Raw genomic sequence first — 22,812 nt, 5'->3', positions numbered from 1 at the left:
TGATCAACAGTCAATTACAGTGAACAGAGGGTGTGTCAGTCCTATGATCAACAGTCAATTACAGTGAACAGAGGGTGTGTCAGTCCTGTGATCAACAGTCAATTACAGTGAACAGAGGGTGTGTCAGTCCTGTGATCAACAGTCAATTACAGTGAATAGAGGGTGTGTCAATCCTGTGATCAACAGTGAATTACAGTGAACAGAGTCAGTCCTGTGATCAACAGTCAATTACAGTGAACAGAGGGTGTGTCAGTCCTATGATCAACAGTCAATTACAGTGAACAGAGGGTGTGTCAGTCCTGTGATCAACAGTCAATTACAGTGAACAGAGGGTGTGTCAGTCCTATGATCAACAGTCAATTACAGTGAACAGAGGGTGTGTCAGTCCTGTGATCAACAGTCAATTACAGTCGAACAGAGGGTGAGTCAGTCCTGTGATCAACAGTCAATTACAGTGAATAGAGGGTGTGTCAATCCTGTGATCAACAGTGAATTACAGTGAACAGAGTCAGTCATGTGATCAACAGTGAATTACAGTGAACAGAGGGTGTGGGGTGGTCATCCTCTTTGAAGTCTTTTTACGAAAAATTTGGTTGGCTACCTCTATATAACGAGATGAGTTTTATGTATCAGGCATGTCATACACCCAGAAAAAATCGCATCTCTATGGTGAAAACTCAATTTTAAAGTCTGTTTTGGGGCCATTTCTCATAATGTAAGTCTATGTTAAATTAATGTGAGTGTCTCCCTTTATATTGGCCACTGCGTTAGTATCATAGTAGATAATGCAAAGAAAAATCACGTTATATTAATGGTTTTGTCAACATTCTTTCTTGAATTAAGATGTCAGCTATAATGGATTTTACACAATTAACCTTATAATTTACTTGAAATCTTATTTAATATTTTTATCATTTCACCATCTTGAGGCGAGTGTCTTGGAATGGCGACACCGCTATTTTTTTTAATCCTTTCGTCTAATAATAATAATTTAATAATAAATTTGTTTCTTAGTTCATACAGACTTTATTTGAGTTTGGTTTATAAGAAGTAATAAACCTACAACACACTTTCGAATCGGTTCCCAGAAGCGACCAGTACAAAGCAAAAAGTGAAAGTACACTTTCTTGCTTAAAGGTATGTGGACAAGAATAGGCATATGCTTTTCTGTTAGATACGAATATTACAAACACACAATCAAAAAGGTTTTGAGATGTTTTTAAATGGGGAGACTATCAATAACATAATATTTAGAAAGTCATTTTTTTCCTTAACGTGTTCCGCAGCCCTTTTGCGTTGATGACGTAGAAATATCTCTACCTTATTCTGTTGACCTTTATACTCGTGTGTAAATACTTTTAGCTAATACATTAAAATATCTGTTGTAACACTATCGGATTGTTTTCTATATAAACAAAGAAGGCCCGAAGTGTGCATTTTTCTACAACAATGCACTCGCCGTTCTTATTATCTCCCTGTGTATTTTCACATTGAGGGCGCCATTTTGTTTGGGAAATCTGATAAATAAAAACAATTTTTTGTCGAATTTTGTTGTGAAAACTTTCTAGAAAGAAAGAAAATGGTCTAACTTAGAAAACGAATCCGAACACCAATATCTTTAATTCAGTCGATAACGCTGTACAGACGCTTAAAGTGTTGTTAAGGTGACGCCACAATGTAGCGCCAAACAGCACGTGCAAAACAATCAAATCAAGTACGCTATTTTAATGTCGCAAACGACATTATTTAATTATTAATGATGTTTATTGGTCGTGTTAAGTTTCCATTTTATTATTTCCTCCAATTTTAGCAAATTTGCACACAGACACGCAAGCTAACACGCACACAACAACACACCAACACACGCACACAAAACACACAGTAATTCAAATTAATTTCTTTACAATTTCAATGGGCTGTTTCGCAGGTAAACAGTGATTTTGTCGGTGGCTGTTTTTTTAAACATATCAATGTGAACTACAAATGGATCACCATCAGCGAATTTTTTATTAAGTTCCAACATAATATGTACGTAAATAAAAGTCATATTACAAGAAAGACAGCAAAATTTCGTTATCATGAACTACAAATGATTTACAAAGGGATATATGTATGTCACTTCCTGTTTAGGTCGCATCTGCATAACGGATAGCAACTAGCAACTCTTACATCTGTGTGATACCGGGCTTTGTAAACGTAATACTAGGGCAATAACCGATAATTCAATACGTAAATTATGTAAAATAGACAATCAAATGTAACACGTAGTACGAAACTATGATATCCACTGACCAACAGTTGCCCCTAACAGGTTTTGAGCGCAAGCGACCAGCAATCCTTAGATAACTAGTCCGATGCCTTAATATTTTGGAATGCTGCCACACTGCTCCCTATATTATTCTATCTTTTAAAGCATGCATTTCTAAATTTCATTTTCGTTTACAATTTTTCTTGGCAGGAAAGATTAAAATACAATTTTGCGTAATGAATTGTAACATGCATTTGGAATATAAAGTGAGAATGCACCGACAGATATACATACATTCATTGTTTATTATACCGCCTCCGTGGTCGAGGGGTTAGAGTTGATGACTTCTAATCCAGTTACCTCTCTGGTGTGGGTTCGATCCTCTGGAGATGCTTTGGTAGTTTAGCACGGAGGAAGGTAGTCTAGTACTGATATAACTCTCTTGGAACGATGGTTAGGAAACTACCCGCCAATATGACTGTTTACTGTTGGGAAAAGGCGTACGAAATGAAACAAACAAACAAACAATCATTGTTTATTGTCAATGGAGCAGATGGGTTATGTATCATGATTAGACTTAAGCAATTACTGATATCAACACAGAATTAAACTGTAAAATGATTTTAAAAAAAAATTGTTTTTTTAATAAGTAAATAAATGAAATAGCAAAAGAAAAAGTAATATTATCATTCGATCATGAACCGTAAGATGTGTCAAGACAAGATGATTAAAAATATTAATTAACAACTATACAAGAAGCTGCATGCCTCCAGAAAAGTCAAAACATTTGAAAAAAATCTAACTTGAGAAAAACCCAATTTTGGAAAAAGTAAAACTGATTCTAACTTGCATGTTATGCGTCATTCATGACTTTGCAGTTATGATTACAATATTTCTACTGAGTAAGTAGGGTAGTAACACAGCAACGTAATTTTTAGATATATCAAAAGTAAAGTTTTTTTTCTTTGTCAAAGAAAATTTCTTAATATATGTTTAATCAAACACTGTGCCTAGTTTCTCCAATATTATTACATGTTTATTCAATTTACTTTTGTCTACTTTAAATATGTTGTGATAAGAAAAAATGTTTTTATTTTTCACCAAATGATATTATACTGATTATTGTTACAGATTTCAATAAGTGTTTTCGTTAAAAGGAGGTTAATTAATATAGGCGACAAGAACTTTTAGAAACAGTTTCAGTTTTCACTAAGAATACATTATAGTTTTTAAAGCTACATGCTTCCAGATGAGTGAAACTATTTCAATAAAATCAAACTTGAGAAAAATGTACTAAGATGTAATGAAAAGTAAAAAGTTTCAAGATTCAAGTATCATTTTACATATTATGCGGGATTAATGTCTGATTGTTCATTATTTACAACTAGATTTCTACTGCGTTCCTAACACAGTTAGTCTTTTATGCATATTTTGACCACTACTTGGTAACTTACATGATTTGTAAGTGTCATTGATAATGTGTAAATTGCTTCCTTTTGGTTTCGTTACAATATTACAGATTCAAATACATTTTCACAATTTTCATTAAAATTAATATATTTTGGAGGCGGACTGCTGATGAGTAAATACGCAAAAAACAACATTTTTTTGATAATTCATCTCCTCTGAAATATGACACATAGAAACAATAATTTGAAACATGACCTATTAACAATAAGAAATGTCGACAATTGTATAGTATAGTCCCTTCAGTTGAACTTCTTACATGTTCTGAAAAACAGTTCTCCCTGCCAATGTTCTTTTTGCACGGTAAAGTATTCATCACCAGTTTCAGAGAAACCGTAACAACTATAATGCTGTGTATCACGATAGACTCCGTTACACACGTTCTTATTCCAGTTTATGCAAGCTTGTTTACATGCTCTACTACTCATCCCTGCACTTCTGCCAAGGAAAAAAAATTGATTAACTTCCATCTAGGAAACCAAATATTTCTTTCACCGAATGTGTTGATGCATGACTGATTTCCTGAAATATGCAAAAGAATATCATGTGAAAATTATTGTAATATTTTTTTCAGTACAATATCCTTATAATACGTCTGTTTTGTTCCGATATTTCAGAAGCTTCACAGAAATCAAAGATAAAGATACTTGTTTATGTTTATTTCAGAATATGACGAATGCCTGTTTTAAAAATTTGGATTAGTGTGTATATCATTCATTTCTGCTAAAACTTGAAAAAGGAAACTCGTCGTTTCAAAATAAGGTGGAAAAAAGTAATTTTGTTTAATTGGCTTAATTTATTGTTTAATAGGCTATCATATGATATTTTATAGGCTATTTTATGATGTTTCATAGGCTAATATACGTTGTTTTATAGAACATCATCTAAGTGTCATACATTATAATATAATGTTTCATAGGCTACTACAAAATTTTCCATGACATGGCTATTCATAATGTATCATAGTTTTTAATTAAATGATTCATAGGCTAAAATATTGTGTTTCATAGAATTTTATATAAGTTTTATTATGATGATTAATGTTTCATAAATTATTATAACATTACTGACTAGTGTGCCACTGAATATCATGTGATATTCACTGGCAGATGACATGATTTTCTGCAGGTTAATATCACATCATACTTTATGGCTCACTAGTCAATAATTGTTTTATTATATGAACAGGCAAATGTTAAAAACACTCACAAAAATAAAGCCTTTTAAAGGAAAACAACAATACACATTGTTTGGTTGTTTTCTTTCATGTACTGGGAAAAAACGCACTGTGAACAAGCTGACGTCAGGCGTTCAGCGATAACGCGAACGCTGCGCAAACAAAAGCAATTAAGTCTAAATACATCAATGCGGTGAAACTTTTATCTATTATAGGTAAGTTATGATATCTAAATCGAGAACTATGATATAAAGAACAAGGTTAGCTTTTAAAAAAGCTAGAAGCGACTCGCTTCGTAATTTTATTCCAGGGGTGTGTTTAAATGTAAAAATGACAGTTCTGTACCTGAAGAGACTTCAGTGAACATCAAAATATAAGTGACATATAAAGTTACGGAAGCCAGTTCTCTCAGTTTAACAAGTGGAATATGAGTATATATGAAGATGCATGTAAACGGATAGAATGAAGTCCCTATGTCTATGCATATTTACTATATGGCCTGTTGACCTTGACCAAAAAATGTTAGATAGGTAGAATTCATAAAGATGTCTCTTTATACAAAGTTAAGTTGTAATATGTTATTTAGTATTGGAATGAGTGACAGACACAAGTCCTATACAGGAATATATTACTGAAGAACTCTGGTGTGGGCAAATTTAGATTCATGAGGCATGATAATTTGATTTGTACAAGTTCTCAAGTCTCGTAAATCCCGGTCAAAATAGACCGGGAGAGACCGGAAGCGACCGGACCGGAGAATAGTATATCCCAGTAAATACATACACAAAATACCGGAAAGGATTAAATTACCGGAAAAAAAAGAAAAAGAAAATATGCACAGAACCAGATGTACACTTATGTCAATTAACTAATTAATTGTTAATTATTTAACTTACTACAGAGAAAACAGGTGAAATCGCTAAATCAAAAGTCAGTGTAAATATGATTTATTGAAAAGAATTCATGAAAACAAATATTTCATCATCATTATATCTTTGCGCTCAAAGCAATACTTTTTGCTTTTTTAAAAATGGCGTGAAAATTGAAGGTTTTTTGACGGTATGTAAGATCAAATTTGATTGGCTTAATTATTTTGGATTCCAGCCTTGACAGACAAATTTTGTAGAAAGCTGGAAGCCAAGCTTAGATTAAATTTTTGGATGGATTCGTAGTTTTAGGTTGTTTCTAAGTAAAATCCTAACGTAATACCGGCTCGCCATGGCGAGCCGGCACAAAAACGCGGAACTTATCTTTTTATACGTAGTCTAATTGAATATGAGTCTCAATCTATTTTTAGATCGAAATAATCCAATTTAGCTTGTGAATAAATGATACTTCACCCAGTCATTATAATAATATTATTATTATAAACGAAAAAAAGACACTTTTGAACTGCAATATGAATATTTTTTCAACTCGTTCAATAAATTTAGTATTACATCTACACTCATTCAATATCCCGTATGACTTTTGCATCTTCCAATGAATTTACGATATTTTCATATGTGCTACAGTCGTTAATAGTTTGCTGCAATTAGAGGAGAATATTATAGAATGATTGTACTAAAGGCGTGTTCCGTGTGATATTGAATAACCATGGTAACATACACCCGGTACAAGACATCTTAATGTTTTTGAAACAAAGTTGTACTTCTATTGCATTCATAATTTGCTGTTTTAACGTAATTTCAACTAACATTATCAATATAGTTAAAATGACAATATGTCTAAATTTAATATTCAGACATGAAATGGCTACATTATAAATATACGAGTATATAGCAGTAAATGTAGAAATATGTTGTATGTTGACAAATTGAAAATTCGTGCGATCGTTAAATTCGCCTATTAGACATACCCCTTTAGCTACTTACGTAAAGATTAAATTACCACAGGGCAACTAAGAGGCGATCGGGACAATCGTTTGTTGCTGGCGCAAGCAATTCAAATACGGTGAATGACGAGATCACAGACAAGAAGGGAGTGGGCGACGACGCGAACAATTGACGCGACGTTATTGACGCCGAATGCAAATGCGTTACAAAAGGACTGGCGGTAAACAGTCATTTTGACCTAAATGTAGCAGAAATATTTTCGGTTCAAAAACCAGCACTATATATAAAATCATATTCATTGTGTGAAGTATCATATTTACTGACTGAATTAGGTGTTCCCAATCTAACAATAGATTGAGGCTTATACTCAATGACCTTATATCGTGGACAGTTCATTGCGCGTGCGTATAAAAAACTAAATGTTGCGTTTCGTTCGACATGACGGATTTCTCGATTAAAATATCAATACTTCATTTTAATAGTTAGAACTTGCACCCCAATGTTGTGTATAAATTTGAATTGCTTTTGTTGCGTAGAACTTCAATGAACGACTAACGTCATCTTGTACAATGTGCGTCCTTTTTCCCGCGCTTCAATGAAAACAGGCAAAAGTTGCGTTTTGTATTTTCTTAAAAAGATTTACTTTTAAAAAATATTTGCATATAATAAAACAATTATTGACAAGTCAGCTATTGAATATAATGTGATATTCACCGGCAGAAAATTATACTGACCTCGGCTATATGTCATATGCCGATGAATATCACATCATATTCAATGGCTGACTAGCCAATAATTGTACATGTATATTGTTTTATAGGCCAAACAATGATATTATATCGGCTGTTATCATCAGCTTTACTATAGTGTTTCATAGGCTATCATTTAATGTTTTTTAGGCTACTAATAATATTTCATAGGCAATTATAAAATGATTTATTGGCTTCTACATAATATTTCATAGGCTATACAATGATAGATCTTCCAAAATGTTTCGTAGGCTTAACTATAATATAATGTGTCCTATGCTGTTATATATTATTTCTTAGGCTCTTTAATAAAGTCTTATAACTTTTCTATATTGAACAGAATTTGTTCAGAAATTGTTCAGCTCCACCAATGAGGTTTACATTTTTCAAAAGGAAACATACGATTCTGTATTATACAATATAAAATTGTTAATTTTCCTAATTAAAAGGAAAATAAATTAAAATAGGCTTATAAAAGCATATCAAAATGCCTTTTATTTTGATAATCTAGTTAAATATTTACCTTCCCTCTGCAAGGTCAGATCACTTCCTTCTTTTACCCATTGTTGTTTAATATTTCTAAAAACATAAAATTCCTCCATATCTTCAACATATATTGATACATATTCCAGGTCCCAATCAGGTAAGATATCATGCCATCTTCCACCATCATGTCCGATCTGTACACTGTGTATCTACAAAAGTAAAACATTAAAAATGAGAGATCCTAGATTACACCGGAACATTGTTATATTTGCAGTTGAAATAACAAAAAAAGTGTAAAATCGGTAACTTTACAAATTTGCATTTCATAAAAACGTCTATAGGGCTAGGCCGCATTATTTTAGGCAGACATTTATATGTACAAATAATGACTTGTACTTTTGATTCGATTTGAAATGCTTTTTATCCAATTTGAAATGCATTAATTCAAGAAATGAATTAAATAATATATTTTTCTTACAGTACAGGTTCATATGTTCCTGGTTGATATAATTTAAGTCTAGTGGGTCAAGCACTATTTGTTTTATTTTTACCACCACATCATCAATACACACAATTAATACAATAACATAATTTCCAAATACATCATCAATATTTTTCTGTGAACAAATATGATCAATTTATTGATTTATATTGAAAGCGCATTAAGTTAAAATCTAACATGTCAGCAAGAGCTAAACAAGAGTATATCCACATACGTAACACAGGGTTTTGTAGCGATTGCTAAGATTGATTAAGATGAAAATGTTTGCTTCAAATTCAATAGAACTCGCCAAAAACTACTTATAATAAGAATACGAATATCAGTACAGATTAAAAAAAACTAAAAACTTAACAACACTATCACTTCTTTTAAAAGTAATCAAAAATAATAATGTTACTTACTGGTCTAACATCTCTGGCAAATGTCCTGATCTCGTCGACATTACCAGATTCAAATCTTCCCCTTAAGTCTATTCTTCTTGTGCTTCCTTTAGAGCCGAACAGAGTAATGTAAATATTGGCATCTGTACCGGCACCGGTACGTGTTCCCGTTTTTGTACTGATCAAGTAAATTTTACCTTAACACAAGTAAAAGAATATAAAAATAATAATGTCTGAGACACACAATTTCAGTTATTCAAACACAACACATTGGATTTGTCTAAGAAATAGCGATTTGACTGGAAGGGAGGATAACTGAACACTATTAAATGTAAAAAAAAGTTGTATTACCAGCACACTTGTTTATCCGTTCTATAAATAGGACCAAAGTTCGCACATTTAGTGCTGAAATTGTTACATTTAAATACCTGTCATAACAAATATGAACAATTTATTTGATAAGTAAATGAAACAGCATCGAAACACTAGGCTATCTTATTTGTACGAGGGGGCGTAGCCCCCCCCCCCCGAGTATAAATCAGCTGGCCAAGTGTTTTGATGTTCTTTCTCTTTTGTATCATAGTCAAACATGAAAACGCGTTCCCTGTTGTCAGAACATGAAACCCAGAAAAGTAACCAATAAACAAGCATGTGAATATGATATTTCTGTCGCTTTCCCTTTCTCTGCCGTCACAATAAGTAAGCCCCGGCAAAAATGAGCCAATCAATGGGCATGTTCTGGAGAACGGGTAACTAATTCCTGCACTCCAGTTAACACACTGTACATATATATGTATACGATTTAACTCTGGCACATTTTCAACAGAGAGGTCCCCAAACTATTATACAAATTAATGAAATCGTGTGGTATTTAAATTAATTAACAGGATCAGGATTACATTAATTGAAGCAGAAAATAATATAGCGGGTAGAGCATAGAAATTGATTGTCATGGATATAAATCATAATGTTTTAAATCTTAGAGGTTAAAGTAGAACGGAACATTAAATATCAATTCAATTGATAGATAACATGAAACAACACTTCAGCATTTAATAACAGAGGCATTACAATTATTTGTTCTCAAACATATTTGTTTCAATTATAACAATATTTTCTAGAAAACGTTTTACATTAGTTAAAGGCTTTTTATCAGGGTACTTTGATCTAGCTTTTTATAGGCAATTGTCTATTGCCCTTTAGATATTGCGGGATGTGATGTTTTAAAGGATTACGATCCAACTCTCACTTCAGAAACTATACAAACATATAACTTACATACAGCTATTTTGGATTTTTTTAAAATAAAGATAAAACAGTAATTTTTAATCAATATGTTGCAAATATATATGTTTTATATAAACTAAAAACGTTACATAGGAGTGAGATATATATACGGAATATTATTCTCTTTAAAGTTTTTGAGGCTTTGTAATTTGCTACCATCAGCGTTTAGAAATTGGTATCTCGCGATAAAGTTACAGTCATGAAACATCATTATCCTTTCATAATTTACCTATACTAATATACAGTACGCTCACCGCGGGTTTTGCTTTTTCCGCGATACCACCGTGGACGATTTTTTTTTATCGCGGACAAACGCGGGGGTTCGTCCGCGATGAAAGCCTAATTTCCCCCGCGATCCCCGGTGTTCAGTTGTTTCCACCGCGGACAAAATTCTGACGACCGTTCTTGAATCGTCGATAAAATCAGTCACCCGTTTCTCGCGGGGGAACGCCAAGGTCAGTTTGTCAGTATAAATTAACCTCCAAAAATAATAGACGTTTTATTATTTTTTAACGTCATCTTTTTTACACAATGACTTGAAAATTGACCACAATCGTCTCCTTAAATGTTATTATACGTTAATTTTTTTGAACGGAATTTGAAATAAAAATAATTACAGCTGTACCTGTTTTTGTTGTTGTTTTTAATATTTTTGTTATAAACGTCCACAAAACTATTCGTCCACATACCAATATTTTTTACAACTGAAATCGTCTTTTATCACTGTCATCTTTACTTTTTCATTCCTTGTGGTTCTCAAAGTATTATTGCTGTTAAACTATATGGGAGCCATAAATATGATACTTAGTATAAAAAAGGACATTTGTGCTGATTTCTCAATGGTGACTGACGCTACAGTACATGTCCTGTAAGAGGTCGATGAGTGTGAATACAAGACAAGACATAAATAAAATACATGTACAGAAATAAAATAAAAAGATATTTAAACCATCTATAAGATTTTATTTGTATGCAATTATATTCTTTAAAAACGGGTAGACTTGTTTGTTTGTGTTTTTTACAGTAAAAACCCCGTCGAAAATGGACATGAGAAATATGCATGACACTTGCCAAAAAGTTTTTGTATACTGTACATACCGTATATTTGTTTGACACAAATTCACCCATTAAAAAATAATAATTAAGCTGCCTTTTACAAATTATAAAATTACATTATTATCCTCGGAATTAATTTCAATGAAAACTTGATATAATAAATACAAGATAGCAAAGACAATTACGTTCAATTGTATGTACTTAAAACTACATGTTGTCTACAAATACTATTATTCCCATGAACAATAATATCTTAAGATAAAAATAAAATGAAATATTTTTAACTTGAAAATCGGTCGATGGAAGTTCTTAGAAAATAACTGCCATGCGCTTGTTTGCCTTATTTACATGTACATGTATGTACATGCTGTTCATAATAAAATTACAAAAAGTATAACGTCAAGTTTAACAAAATGCTGCAAAAAAATCTATAAAAAAAATAAAAAAGAACAAACAAACAAACTACTAAAACAAAAATGAAAATAAACTTCAACAGTTGATACAAACTTCAAAACATATACATTACGCTCACACCTGTAATTAGATAAATCAAGAATATCATTTAATGTATATTTTGGTGAAATAAACGCTTTCTTTTAATGTTCCAAATAAAATATAAGACTTTATGATCAACATGCAAATAAACAGAAACAGAAAACGCATCTGACAATTGAAAGAGACGTCCTGGAATATTGCCGGAATAATTTGCCGAGGGTTACGTTTTCAAAGTTTTTAAATAAGAAACAAAAACTGGAAAATAAGTTGTTGTAGTATCTTTTTCATAAATGTCATATGTCGAATTTTTCATTATTTGACTTCAAGTTTCTCACAACCATGAAGTTGCGACGTCAATGATTTATCTTGATGTCGAATACATATTATACATTACCCAACACAATAACAAGAAGAAGAACAAGAAATACACTGCATTTGTACATGTACTTTTATTACAACAAAAAAGAAAACAAACAAACAAATTTTACATATAATTATATGTACAGTACATGTTACAGTACGTACGTATACTAATGTTTAAATACAGTAATTAATTTTTAAAATTTAAGGTTTCCACCGCGTTGACCGGTGTTTGACCGCCGCGTTCCTCTGCAGTTTACCGCTGCGTTCCGCGGGGGAAACGGTTTCAGCCGCCGATTTATGTCCGCGGTGGTGAAAATTTTCTGTCCGCGGGGTCACGCGGACAATATCTGAGCAAATTTTCGTCCGCAGTAAACCTCATCCGCGGGGTCACGCGGGTTTAAAAAAAGTCGCGCTGAGCGTACTGTAATACGGGTTGATCTATGAAGATGTGTGATTATCTTTTAAGAAAGAAAATTTATAGTTACATAATAAATAGTATCAAAACAGACAATGCACTGTTAAAAAATTATTCCTCTTCAATAGTTAAAATTAAAGAATAAAAATTTCAACATTGAAGATATGTAGATGTATGTATATGTACATTTTACCATTAAAGCAGCACGCCTCGAGATTCATACTAATTTTAATGAAAATTTGAAAATGTAATTAATAGTATAATATTGTGAAAGTTACCAAAAGAATGCAATTTATACATTATCAATGGCACTTACCACCTATGTTAATTACTATAAAGAGGTCAAAATGTGCATAAATAGCCCTTACTGCGTTAGTAACGCAGTAGAAATATATTAAAAATTACGGAAAAATTCGTCATTAATCGCACATAACTTGTAAATTTTTACTATAATTTTAAATCTTTATACCTTTCCTTAAATCTTAGTACATTTTTCTCAGATTTGATTTAATCGAAATATTTTCACTCATCTGGAGGCGTGCAGCTTTAAGCCTTTGTTCAATTCCATCCAAGGGCACTATTTATGCTTTTACATTAGTTAATCCTAGAAAAACATAAGGATGTTCGTGCATAACATTTCTTTCGAAATATATTCTCTAAATTGATATGATTTACACAATAGTTGTAATCACAGGTACACATTTTATCTTATACATATATTTATACCTTTTACACAAGTTACTATATCTGACCATGATCCATCACTTCGGCAGGTCATTTCCTGGTCAGATGATGGAAAATAACCCATTTGACACGTAAAATTGTGAACTGTTTCACCAAAAGCAAAATAAGTTTTTTGTGTGGATACCTTCGCCATATCTTTATTTTCAGGAAGCATACAGGAACCTATAAATATGTTATAAGTAAACATTTAACTTATTTTCATTCCGTCAAATCGAGACAACAAATTATTAAAAATAGTACAAGTTATTGTTTCTTATATCCTTCATTGTTACATGTTATTTAATATGATTATTGTTATTAGTTTATTAGTAAAAACAGCCAGCCAATGTCTTTATTTCTTATAATCATACACAAATTAGTCTAGAAAGCAATACTCATATCAGCCTAGTATTATTCCCCTTCAATAAATACAACTATACTTATAGATTCAATATATCATTGATATATCCTATACTGTCTTATAAATCATAACGTTACTTTATACCAGTATTTCCTCAATATATACTAACGTTGTTCACAGTTTGCTCCATATTTCCCCTCTGGGCATTTACATTTACCAGGACCAAAGCATTTACCATCATTAGCATAGCATTCATCGTCACATATGACTATATTTAAAAATACATGACAAATAACATAAGTAAACAACCTTGCAGTGTTTAAATATGAGTAAAAAAGGATAAATCGAAATACAGACTTGGTAGACTGTTTACAGATATTTAACACAAAAAATCGGAGAACAAATCATTCGTAACACGTAAAACACGGGTAAATGGATCAAAATGATATGTTCGTATATTAAATTTCTTAATAAGAACTCGTTTAGTTATGTTTATTTTAAAGACATTGTGTATCCAAAGTTATCATAATTTAAAACAAGAATTAAGTCATATCATACACAAACATGCACTACCGGGTACGGTGTACGCCAATATTTATATCTTTATTTTCCAAAATATAAACGAAATCATCATTACCATTTTCACAACGTTTTCCAGATGATAAATGCTTGCATTTACATTGATCGTCCCTCAAACAAACACCTCCATTTTCACAATTCGGTTCACATTTTGCTAAAATACATCACATTCCTTTTTTATTAAATATTTCATGAGGTAAACACAGCTGTCTTCAAGGATATTTACAGCAATAAATAATTGTTCAATATATGTTTTTGTTTTGTTATTGTGATCAATAATTCATATCTCTTGACCAAAGAGGAAGCGTTTCCGGTAAAGTTTTTAGACCGTCCTTGATCATTGACCTACTGTCCCTTAAATAAATTAAACGAGCCTTGCAGGAGGGTCTAATAAAACAAAGCATGTAAAGTTATCAATTAGAAAATCTTTCCTTGTTTATATAAAGTAATTTTAAAAACTATGGGAGTTCATAAAATTTATCAATTGTGATATCAAAAGATGCTGTAATACATTTTTATTGGTTTTATATCATAAATATTATGCTCAAATGAAGATTTATCAAAATTGTAAGTTCCAAAAAGCATTATTTATAAGATATTACATTTACATTTCATGTTAATAAAGGGAGGTTATTAGAAATTTATTTTTTATAAAATCTTAGTCAAATTTGTCATTAAAAAATAAATGCACATATTTTAACGATTACATATATTGTGGACAAATATTTGTAGTTCATATGTTACATATTCTTCGGTTTTTTAACATTGCTTTAGAAGGATAATTATATACATATATAAAGTTTCACTATAGTTTGGTAACAACTTTAATTGCAACATACAAAATTTGTAAATCATATTAAGTGAAATATTTTAACGTATTATACCAGAACATCATTATAATATACTTTTCAATGCAAATCGTGGAAAAACCATAAATTTAATAGAGTCAACAAAGCAATTATTCAATAAACAAATGATTTAGACCTTCACTCAAGGCTAAACTTATAAGAAGCCCCTTTAATAGCAGTTTTAATGTCTAAACCAACTGGCAGTAAGTTTATCTACGGTTTGATAGACAGTGTAATATTAAGAATAAAAATGCATAGTTTTGAAAGTAAAAAAAAATCATCTCCTATGAAAAAGAGAAAACCAGAATCCCTAAAGAAAGAATCCCAACGCGGCAATTTTTTCAAATTTTAAAATGTTGGCAGGCTTGGTTTGATTGAACCAGTTCATGGACTGTACTAAAAAAGGGCAAAGTAACCTCCACGTCCCCTGGGGCCTCCTGCTTTAAAGCCAGAAATTCAACATTTAAGCACAAAATGTGACTTTTGAACTAAAAATTATTCCGCAGTTGTGCCTTTTATAATGCAGGTTATCATAGAACTTTTTAATGTTAACACTTTGTAGTGGCCGTTCCATAAAAAGTGGCGCATGGTCCCCAAAATAAGCAACATCAAAAGTATAGAGATCAATATTAATAATTTTGTGTGAAGTTCATCTTTGATTAAAAAGCTTAGTATGGAGTTAAAATCTATCCAATCTAAAGTGTCGCCAAGCTGATTAATTTTCCCAACACACTTACACATTGGCACCGCCCCACTTCCCACGTTTAGAAATTTATGTATAGAACAGTTGAATATGAAAGATTGACAATTTCGAACAACAAATCATGAAGTCCTTTACAGTCACCTAATTACAGGATATGACGTAAATATAAACTACTCAATGTTGTTTAAACATATTTTCCCCTGCAAAGCATGTTAGAAGAGAAAAACAATATCAAAGTTTCTGCGCACTTGAAACCAAATGCAAAAACATTACCACAATAACGAACTTAAAGTTGGTGTATGTTTTCCTAAATACGATATGTTAAGCTACTTAACAAAGGACAAGAGATATAATTAGAAATAAAAAAAAAAACTTATCAATCAAGGAATGTGTTTACTTTTTTCTGCATATCGGGAAAGACCCGTTATTTTCCAAACTTCCATGATTTATCTCGGTTCATCCTCAATCCACTTTCGCCGTTTATACACTGAATCTTCTATTTACACGTTTTTCGTGCATATTCATCTCCTGCCTCTGAACAGTTGAAGAAAACATAGTCCCCCACCTCAACAACAGAACCTCCCAGAGAGACTTTACATGAATTTTGTCAGATATTGACAGACGGGCTGTGTCAAACTCATCCGCCACTTTACAATTTGATCTGCAAAAAATTATGTGACAAAACACAATCAAATTCATTATTTAATAAAAAGCTTTCTCCTAAAAAAAAGACGAAATGCTTGTATTACTATTAAAAACATTTAACCTGTGCAATTTTAATAAACTCGTTTTAAATGACGCGGCTTTGGCAACAAACAAAAATACCAAAACACATTAACATAATCGAACTAAACCTGTAATTTGAATACAATCAATTAAACCTTTTTCATATCTCAATTTTTACTCTTTTTTAAAAAGCTACAGTATGCAATTATTTCCCTTTAACTGTTAACAAAGGTAACATCGCCCTTGTATGGATCTGTAAATAGGGCCAATTAAATAAAGAATTGTTTTTTTGTGCAATGTATACTACATTGTACCATGATTAATTTGACTTCGTGACACAGGTGTCTTGTTGGTTTGGTAGTCCTTGTATGTAAAAATCGTTAGATATATAGTTCAAATATCATGCGAAGGCGGGATTTTTTCTAGAAGTGTTAATATCATTTTGATACAAAGTACCTTATTTCTGAGCATTTGGAAAGTGCTTTTTTATGTTATTTCAAAAATGTTTATGGTTAAAAGTAATAATGTGTCACTATCAACAGAAATTAAAAGCAAAAATGAATGATAAGTATTATGAAAACAGAAAGAAAGAACAAAACAATTTAACATCTTTATGAATACATAAAAAACACCACTTAAATTTATGTAGACGAAGCCTAATTATGGATCATTCATCTGGAACAATAATAATTGCCTGAATTCAAACACAATTCCAAAACATATCAGTTGCAGAAATAATTAAATCATAAGAATTAACAATGATGTACGGCCTTTGAAAATTAATCAACTAGTCTGCCATTTATTTCAGGATAAAAAAAACGTCAGAGACATTTTTTTACAATTAAATTCATTCATAAAAAGGAAAAGGAATCAACTGTGTATAATTTCCTTATTGGTTCGAACATAATTTGCAAAGATATATACAAGAGACGATAACTCAAAACATCAAGTGTTAGCATGCAATGGGTGCGGGAATAACAGCTTTATTGACAATATCTCTAAAACTTCATGTCTCAAACAATTTGTTATAAATAAATGAAAGACATCAAAATGGCAAAATAGTGCAGACCAGGTTGAAATTGGCATGTTCGTGGCGCAAGCTACCGTCCACGCCTAAGGCACTTTCATTCTTTTATCAGTTATTAATATCTAAATGCTGTTTTTCAAATTTAAAATCATTTAGCATTTTCAAGATATTCCAATATTGGGCCGATAAAGCATCCTTTAGAAATAATTCACGTATTGGACAGGTTAAGTGTGTATTAACCTTATTACATGTATTAAAGAAAAAAAAAGGCGGGTTAAAGTCGTTATCTATAACAATTATATATACATCCAATGTATATAAACCACCCGTACACTGATTTAAAACAATTTTTGGAAAGACCCGTCGTGGCGCCCGTTTCCAAAATTCTCCAGCTTTGTAAATCCACACTATTTTCATAAATGTATTCTTGCCTTTTATTGTTACATAATGTTATACCAATTTTAAAAACATATAAAATAATCATTACTCAGTTCTTTTTCAAATTGTTTTAAAAGCTTGTACCTAAGTTTCATTTGAATGGGTGTTACTTTTCATTCCATATCTTGTAAACCACCTTGTCTCTTTTATATTAAATATGACTGGATTGGGTTGAAAAAGTACTAATATATACGTTAATGTACATCACTATTGCGATCATCAAATATTTATTATATAGATTTTTTAAAGCCCTTATTCAAATAAATTTACCTAACTAATACTAAGCTAACACTAAATGTGTTTTGTAATAACTTCAAAGAATGAATCAGGTAGACACAACTAATAAAAGTTTGATTTCTAAATTCTAACACTTGCTCCTACACCATTTGCCTTTTGGAGCTTTTTAAATAGTTTAAATTCTTTCTTATTACGCGTCTAAACTATTAAAAATCTTGAATCTAAAAGCGTGCCTTTTCAATGTCATTTTTACTTAAATACAATACACACCATGCATATTTTAACAAAACATGTTATACACATGCTAAACCATGTTCGGATCTCTGGGTTTCATTCCTTGATCGGACTATAAAATATTACCTAACTCACACGGTAAAACCGCGAATTGCTTTCAACTTTCACCAATAGCAAAGTAGTTTCGTTGAATTTGTTAAACTCACCATATTTTTATTTTCAGGAAGTCTACAGAAACGCTATTTAAAATGTTATAGGTAAACTTTTAACGATTTCCCCGCGTCCAAGTAGAGAATTAAAAATTATTAATACAGTACTTGCTATTAGTTTTTATATCCTTCAATGTTACATATTTTAATATGAACTGAATGTATATTATGATTATTTAGTTTATAAGGTAAAAACGACTGATGTCTCAAATTCTAATTTTTATACACAACTCAAAGTATAAAATCAGACTAGAAGGAATGATCATATCAGTCTAGTTTTATTTCCCCTCAAATAAATACAACCATAATAATTAATATTCAATCAGTATCATTGATATATCTTATACTATCTTTTATATCATCAAACCTTACAGTATATGACCGGTATTTCCTGAATATTTACTTACTTTGTTCACAATTAGCTCCAAATTTCTCTTCTGGACACATTACATTTTCCTGACCAACACATTCGCCATTATTAGCATAGCATTTATTCGTCACATATAACTATATTTTAAAATGAATGACAAATAACAAAAGTTAATAGCATTGCCCTGTTTAAATATGAGTAAAATGAAGATTTCTCGAAATAAAGACTTAAATTGATTGTTTCCATATATTCAACACTTTAAATAGATTTGAAACAAAATATTTTTTAATTTGTAAACAGAGGAAAAATCGTTCAAAATGAAATGTTCGTAATTTCCCGAATAAAAACTCGTTTGGATATGTTTTTTTCAAAGAGTGGTTTAAGATATTTTGTATCTATATTGACATCATAATTTAAAAGAAGAATTAAGCTATATGGTACCCAAAAAATGCACTACCGGGGTACGGTGTACGCTAACATTATATCTTTATTTTCCAAAATATAAACGAAATCATCATTACCATTTTCACAACGTTTTCCAGATTGTTAAATACTTGCATTATACATTGATCATCCCTCAAAACAAACACCTCCGTTTTCACAATTCGGTTTCACATTTGCTAAAATACATCACATTCCGCTTTATTAAAATATTTCATGAGAAAAAATCAGCTGTTGTTAATATATTATAGATAGCAATACATAATTGGTTAAAATATATGTGTTTTTTTTTTTGTTATTGTGATCAATAATTTATATCTCTTGACCAAAAGAGGAAGCGTGTTCGTAATGCCTTTTTTTACCGTCTTTTAATCATTGATCCTACTGATCCTTAAATAAATTAAAAGGGTAATTTATGTCTTTTAACGAGCCTTGCAGGGAGAGTAAAAAAAATAAAGCTTGTAAAAGTTATCGATTAGTAAATGTTTCCTTGTTTATATAAAGTTATTTTTTAAAACTATGGGGTTGATTCTGTTCATAACATCAAAATTGTGATACTTTTAAGATGCTGTAATACATATTTTGTTTAATATCATAAATATTATGCTCAAATGAGGATTTATCAAAGTTCCAAAAGCATTATTTGTAAGGATAATTACATTTACATTTCAGGTTTATAAAGGGAGGTTATTACAAATTTATTTTTCTATAAAATCTTAGTCAAATTTGGCATTTGAAAAATGAATGCATATATTTTAACGATTAACATATATTGGGCAGTTCATATTTTGCATAGTTTTTCGGCGTTTGAACATTGCTTTTAGAAGGATAATTATTTACATATATGAAATTTCACGTAAGTGAGGTAACAGCTTTAATTGCAACATACAGAATCTTTTAATCATAGAAAATGAAATGTTTTAACATATTATACCAGAAAAAGCGTTATAATATACTTTTCAATGCAAATCATTGAATATAAGTTAATAGAGTCAAGAAAGCAATTATTCAATTAATGAATGATTGAGACCTTCACTCAAGGCTATACTTATAAGTAGCCTTTTTTATAGCAGTTTTTAATGTCATAACCAATTGGCAGTAACTTACCTAACGGTTTGATAAAGTGTATATTTAAAAGAAACATGCATAGTCTTGAATATAAAAAAAATAACCCCCCCCCCCAAAAAAAAAAAACAAGCCAAACAAACAAACAAACAAAAAAAACTCATTCTCTATAAAATAGAGAAAACCAGAATCTCTTCAGAAATCCCAACGCTGCAAATATTTCAAATTGAAAATATTGCAGGCTTGTTTGATTGAGCCTGTTTATGGACGGTACTGGAAATTTGCAAGTGACCGTCCACGTCCCCTGCCTTCCGGCTTAAGCAAAATTCAACATTTAAAGCACACAAAGGGTTATTTTTTAACTTAGAAATATCCGCAAGTTGTGTTCATAAGGCAGTTATCATAAAACCTCAAATGTGACAACAGTAAGTGCCGTTCCATGAAAAAGCGGCGCATAATCCCCCAAATAAGTCAACATAAAATATAGAGATGAACATTAACAATTGTGTGAAGTTCATCTTGATTAAAGCTTGGTATGATTTAAATCTATCAATATAGGTGTCGCCTGATTAATTTCAACACACTTTACAACGCACGCCCACCCCACAATAGATATGTATTAGAACAGTTGAATATGCAGTTATGCATTGATACTTACCAGTCACCTAATTACAGATATGACGTAATATAAACTACTCAATGTGTGTAAACATATTTCCTGCAAGCATGTTAGAAGAGTAAAACAATATCAAAGTTTCTGCGCACTTGAACCATGCATTACCACAATAACGAACTTAAGTTGGTGTATGTTTCCTAAATACAATATGTTAAGCTACTTAACAAAGGCCAAGAGATATAATTAGAAATAAAAAAAAACTTATCAATCAAGGAATGTGTTTACTTTTTCTGCATTTTGGAAAAGACCCGTTATTTCCAAACTGCCATGATTTATCTCGTTCATCCTCAATCCACTCGCCGTTTATACATTTGAATCTTCTATTTACAGGTTCGTGCATAGCCTCCACCGCCTTTGAACAGTTGAAGTAAACATAGTCCTCCACCTCAACAACAGAACCTCCAGAGAGACTTACATGAAATTTGTCAGAAATTGACAGACGTGTGTCAAACTCATACGGCACTTTACAATGACCTGCATAAACACAAAAATCAAAAACATTATTTAATACCTAAAAAAGTCGAATGATTGTATACTATTATGCTTTAACCTCTGCAATTAATACTCGTTTAATGTGGCGGCTTTGCAAGAACCAACAAATTCCAAACACATTAACATAATCGAGCTAAAGATGATTTTGTATATCAAACCTGTAAATTTGAATACAATCAATACCTTTCATATCTCAATTTAATTCTTGTTTTTAAAAGCTACAGTATGCAATTATTTTCTTTAACTGTAAACAAGTTAACATCTCCCTTGTATGGGTCTTGAAATAGGGCCAATTAAATAAAGATATGACTTTTTTGTACAATGTATACTACATGTACCATCATAAATTTGACTTCGTGACACAGGTGTTTAGTGGGTTTGGTAATCTTGTACGTAAATCGGTAGATATAAGTTTGAATATCATGCGAGGCGTTAATGTTAATGTTAATAATGTTTTGTTACAAAGTTCTTATTTCCGAAGAATTGGAAAGTTATCTTTATGTTATTTCAAAATATTTCTGGTTAAAAGTAATAATGTGTCACTATCAAGAAATTAAATGCAAAAATAGATGATTAGTATTATGAAGCAGAAAAAAGAACCAAAACAATTTGACATCTTTATGAATACATAAAAACACAATGAATTTATGTAGACGACGTCGAATTACGAATCATTCATTAGAACAATAAAAAATGATTGCCTGAATTCAAACACAATTCAAACATATCAGTTGCAGAAAATAATTTAGTCATAAGAATTAACAATGATGTACGGCCTTTTGAAAATTAAACAACTAGTCTGCGATTTATTTCAGGATAAAACAAAACGTCATAGGCAATTTTTCTACAATTAAATTCATTCATAAAAAAAGGAAAAGAAATCAACTTTGTATAATTTCCCGATTGGTACGACATTTCTATTAACAACTGTGAATCACTTATAAATGTCACAGATCTTTATCTTCTTTGATATTTTTGTAAAAATCTTATTAAAGTATTTCTTTTAAAAATCCCATTATAGACTTAATAACATGTATCTTAAATATTTCGAAAATATTTGAATGGCGTTTTTGATTTTTTTCTATTTTTATTATTAAATTATAACATACACTCCATGGCATTGCAAGTTTTTTTGCAACTATTTCCGAGTAATTGATAGAATATATTGTTAATACTGAAATTATAACACCTTACAAAAATAGTTTTAGTTTCAATGTGACACC

At 31.0% G+C, this 22,812-nt stretch overlaps 1 protein-coding gene across 1 annotated transcript; it reads right to left on the bottom strand.

Moving 5' to 3' along the window:
- Window positions 1-2,803: 2,803 nt before the first annotated feature.
- On the bottom strand, window positions 2,804-21,570 carry LOC132744915 (uncharacterized; the record flags this gene model as incomplete). The annotated part of the gene is given in 7 exon segments (XM_060733740.1): window positions 2,804-4,237; window positions 8,000-8,171; window positions 8,866-9,041; window positions 13,187-13,366; window positions 13,714-13,812; window positions 14,182-14,277; window positions 21,323-21,570. Coding segments are annotated over 7 exon segments (1,069 nt in total), but the record flags the coding sequence as incomplete, so codon positions are not given.
- Between the last annotated feature and the right edge of the window lie 1,242 nt (window positions 21,571-22,812).

Source organism: Ruditapes philippinarum, unplaced genomic scaffold, assembly GCF_026571515.1.
Source record: "Ruditapes philippinarum isolate M1 unplaced genomic scaffold, ASM2657151v2 ctg7328_1_1_1_1, whole genome shotgun sequence".
Classification (NCBI taxonomy): Eukaryota; Metazoa; Mollusca; class Bivalvia; order Venerida; family Veneridae; genus Ruditapes; species Ruditapes philippinarum.
Note: the sequence above shows the minus strand (reverse complement) of the source record. Positions and strands in the feature narration are given on the sequence as shown.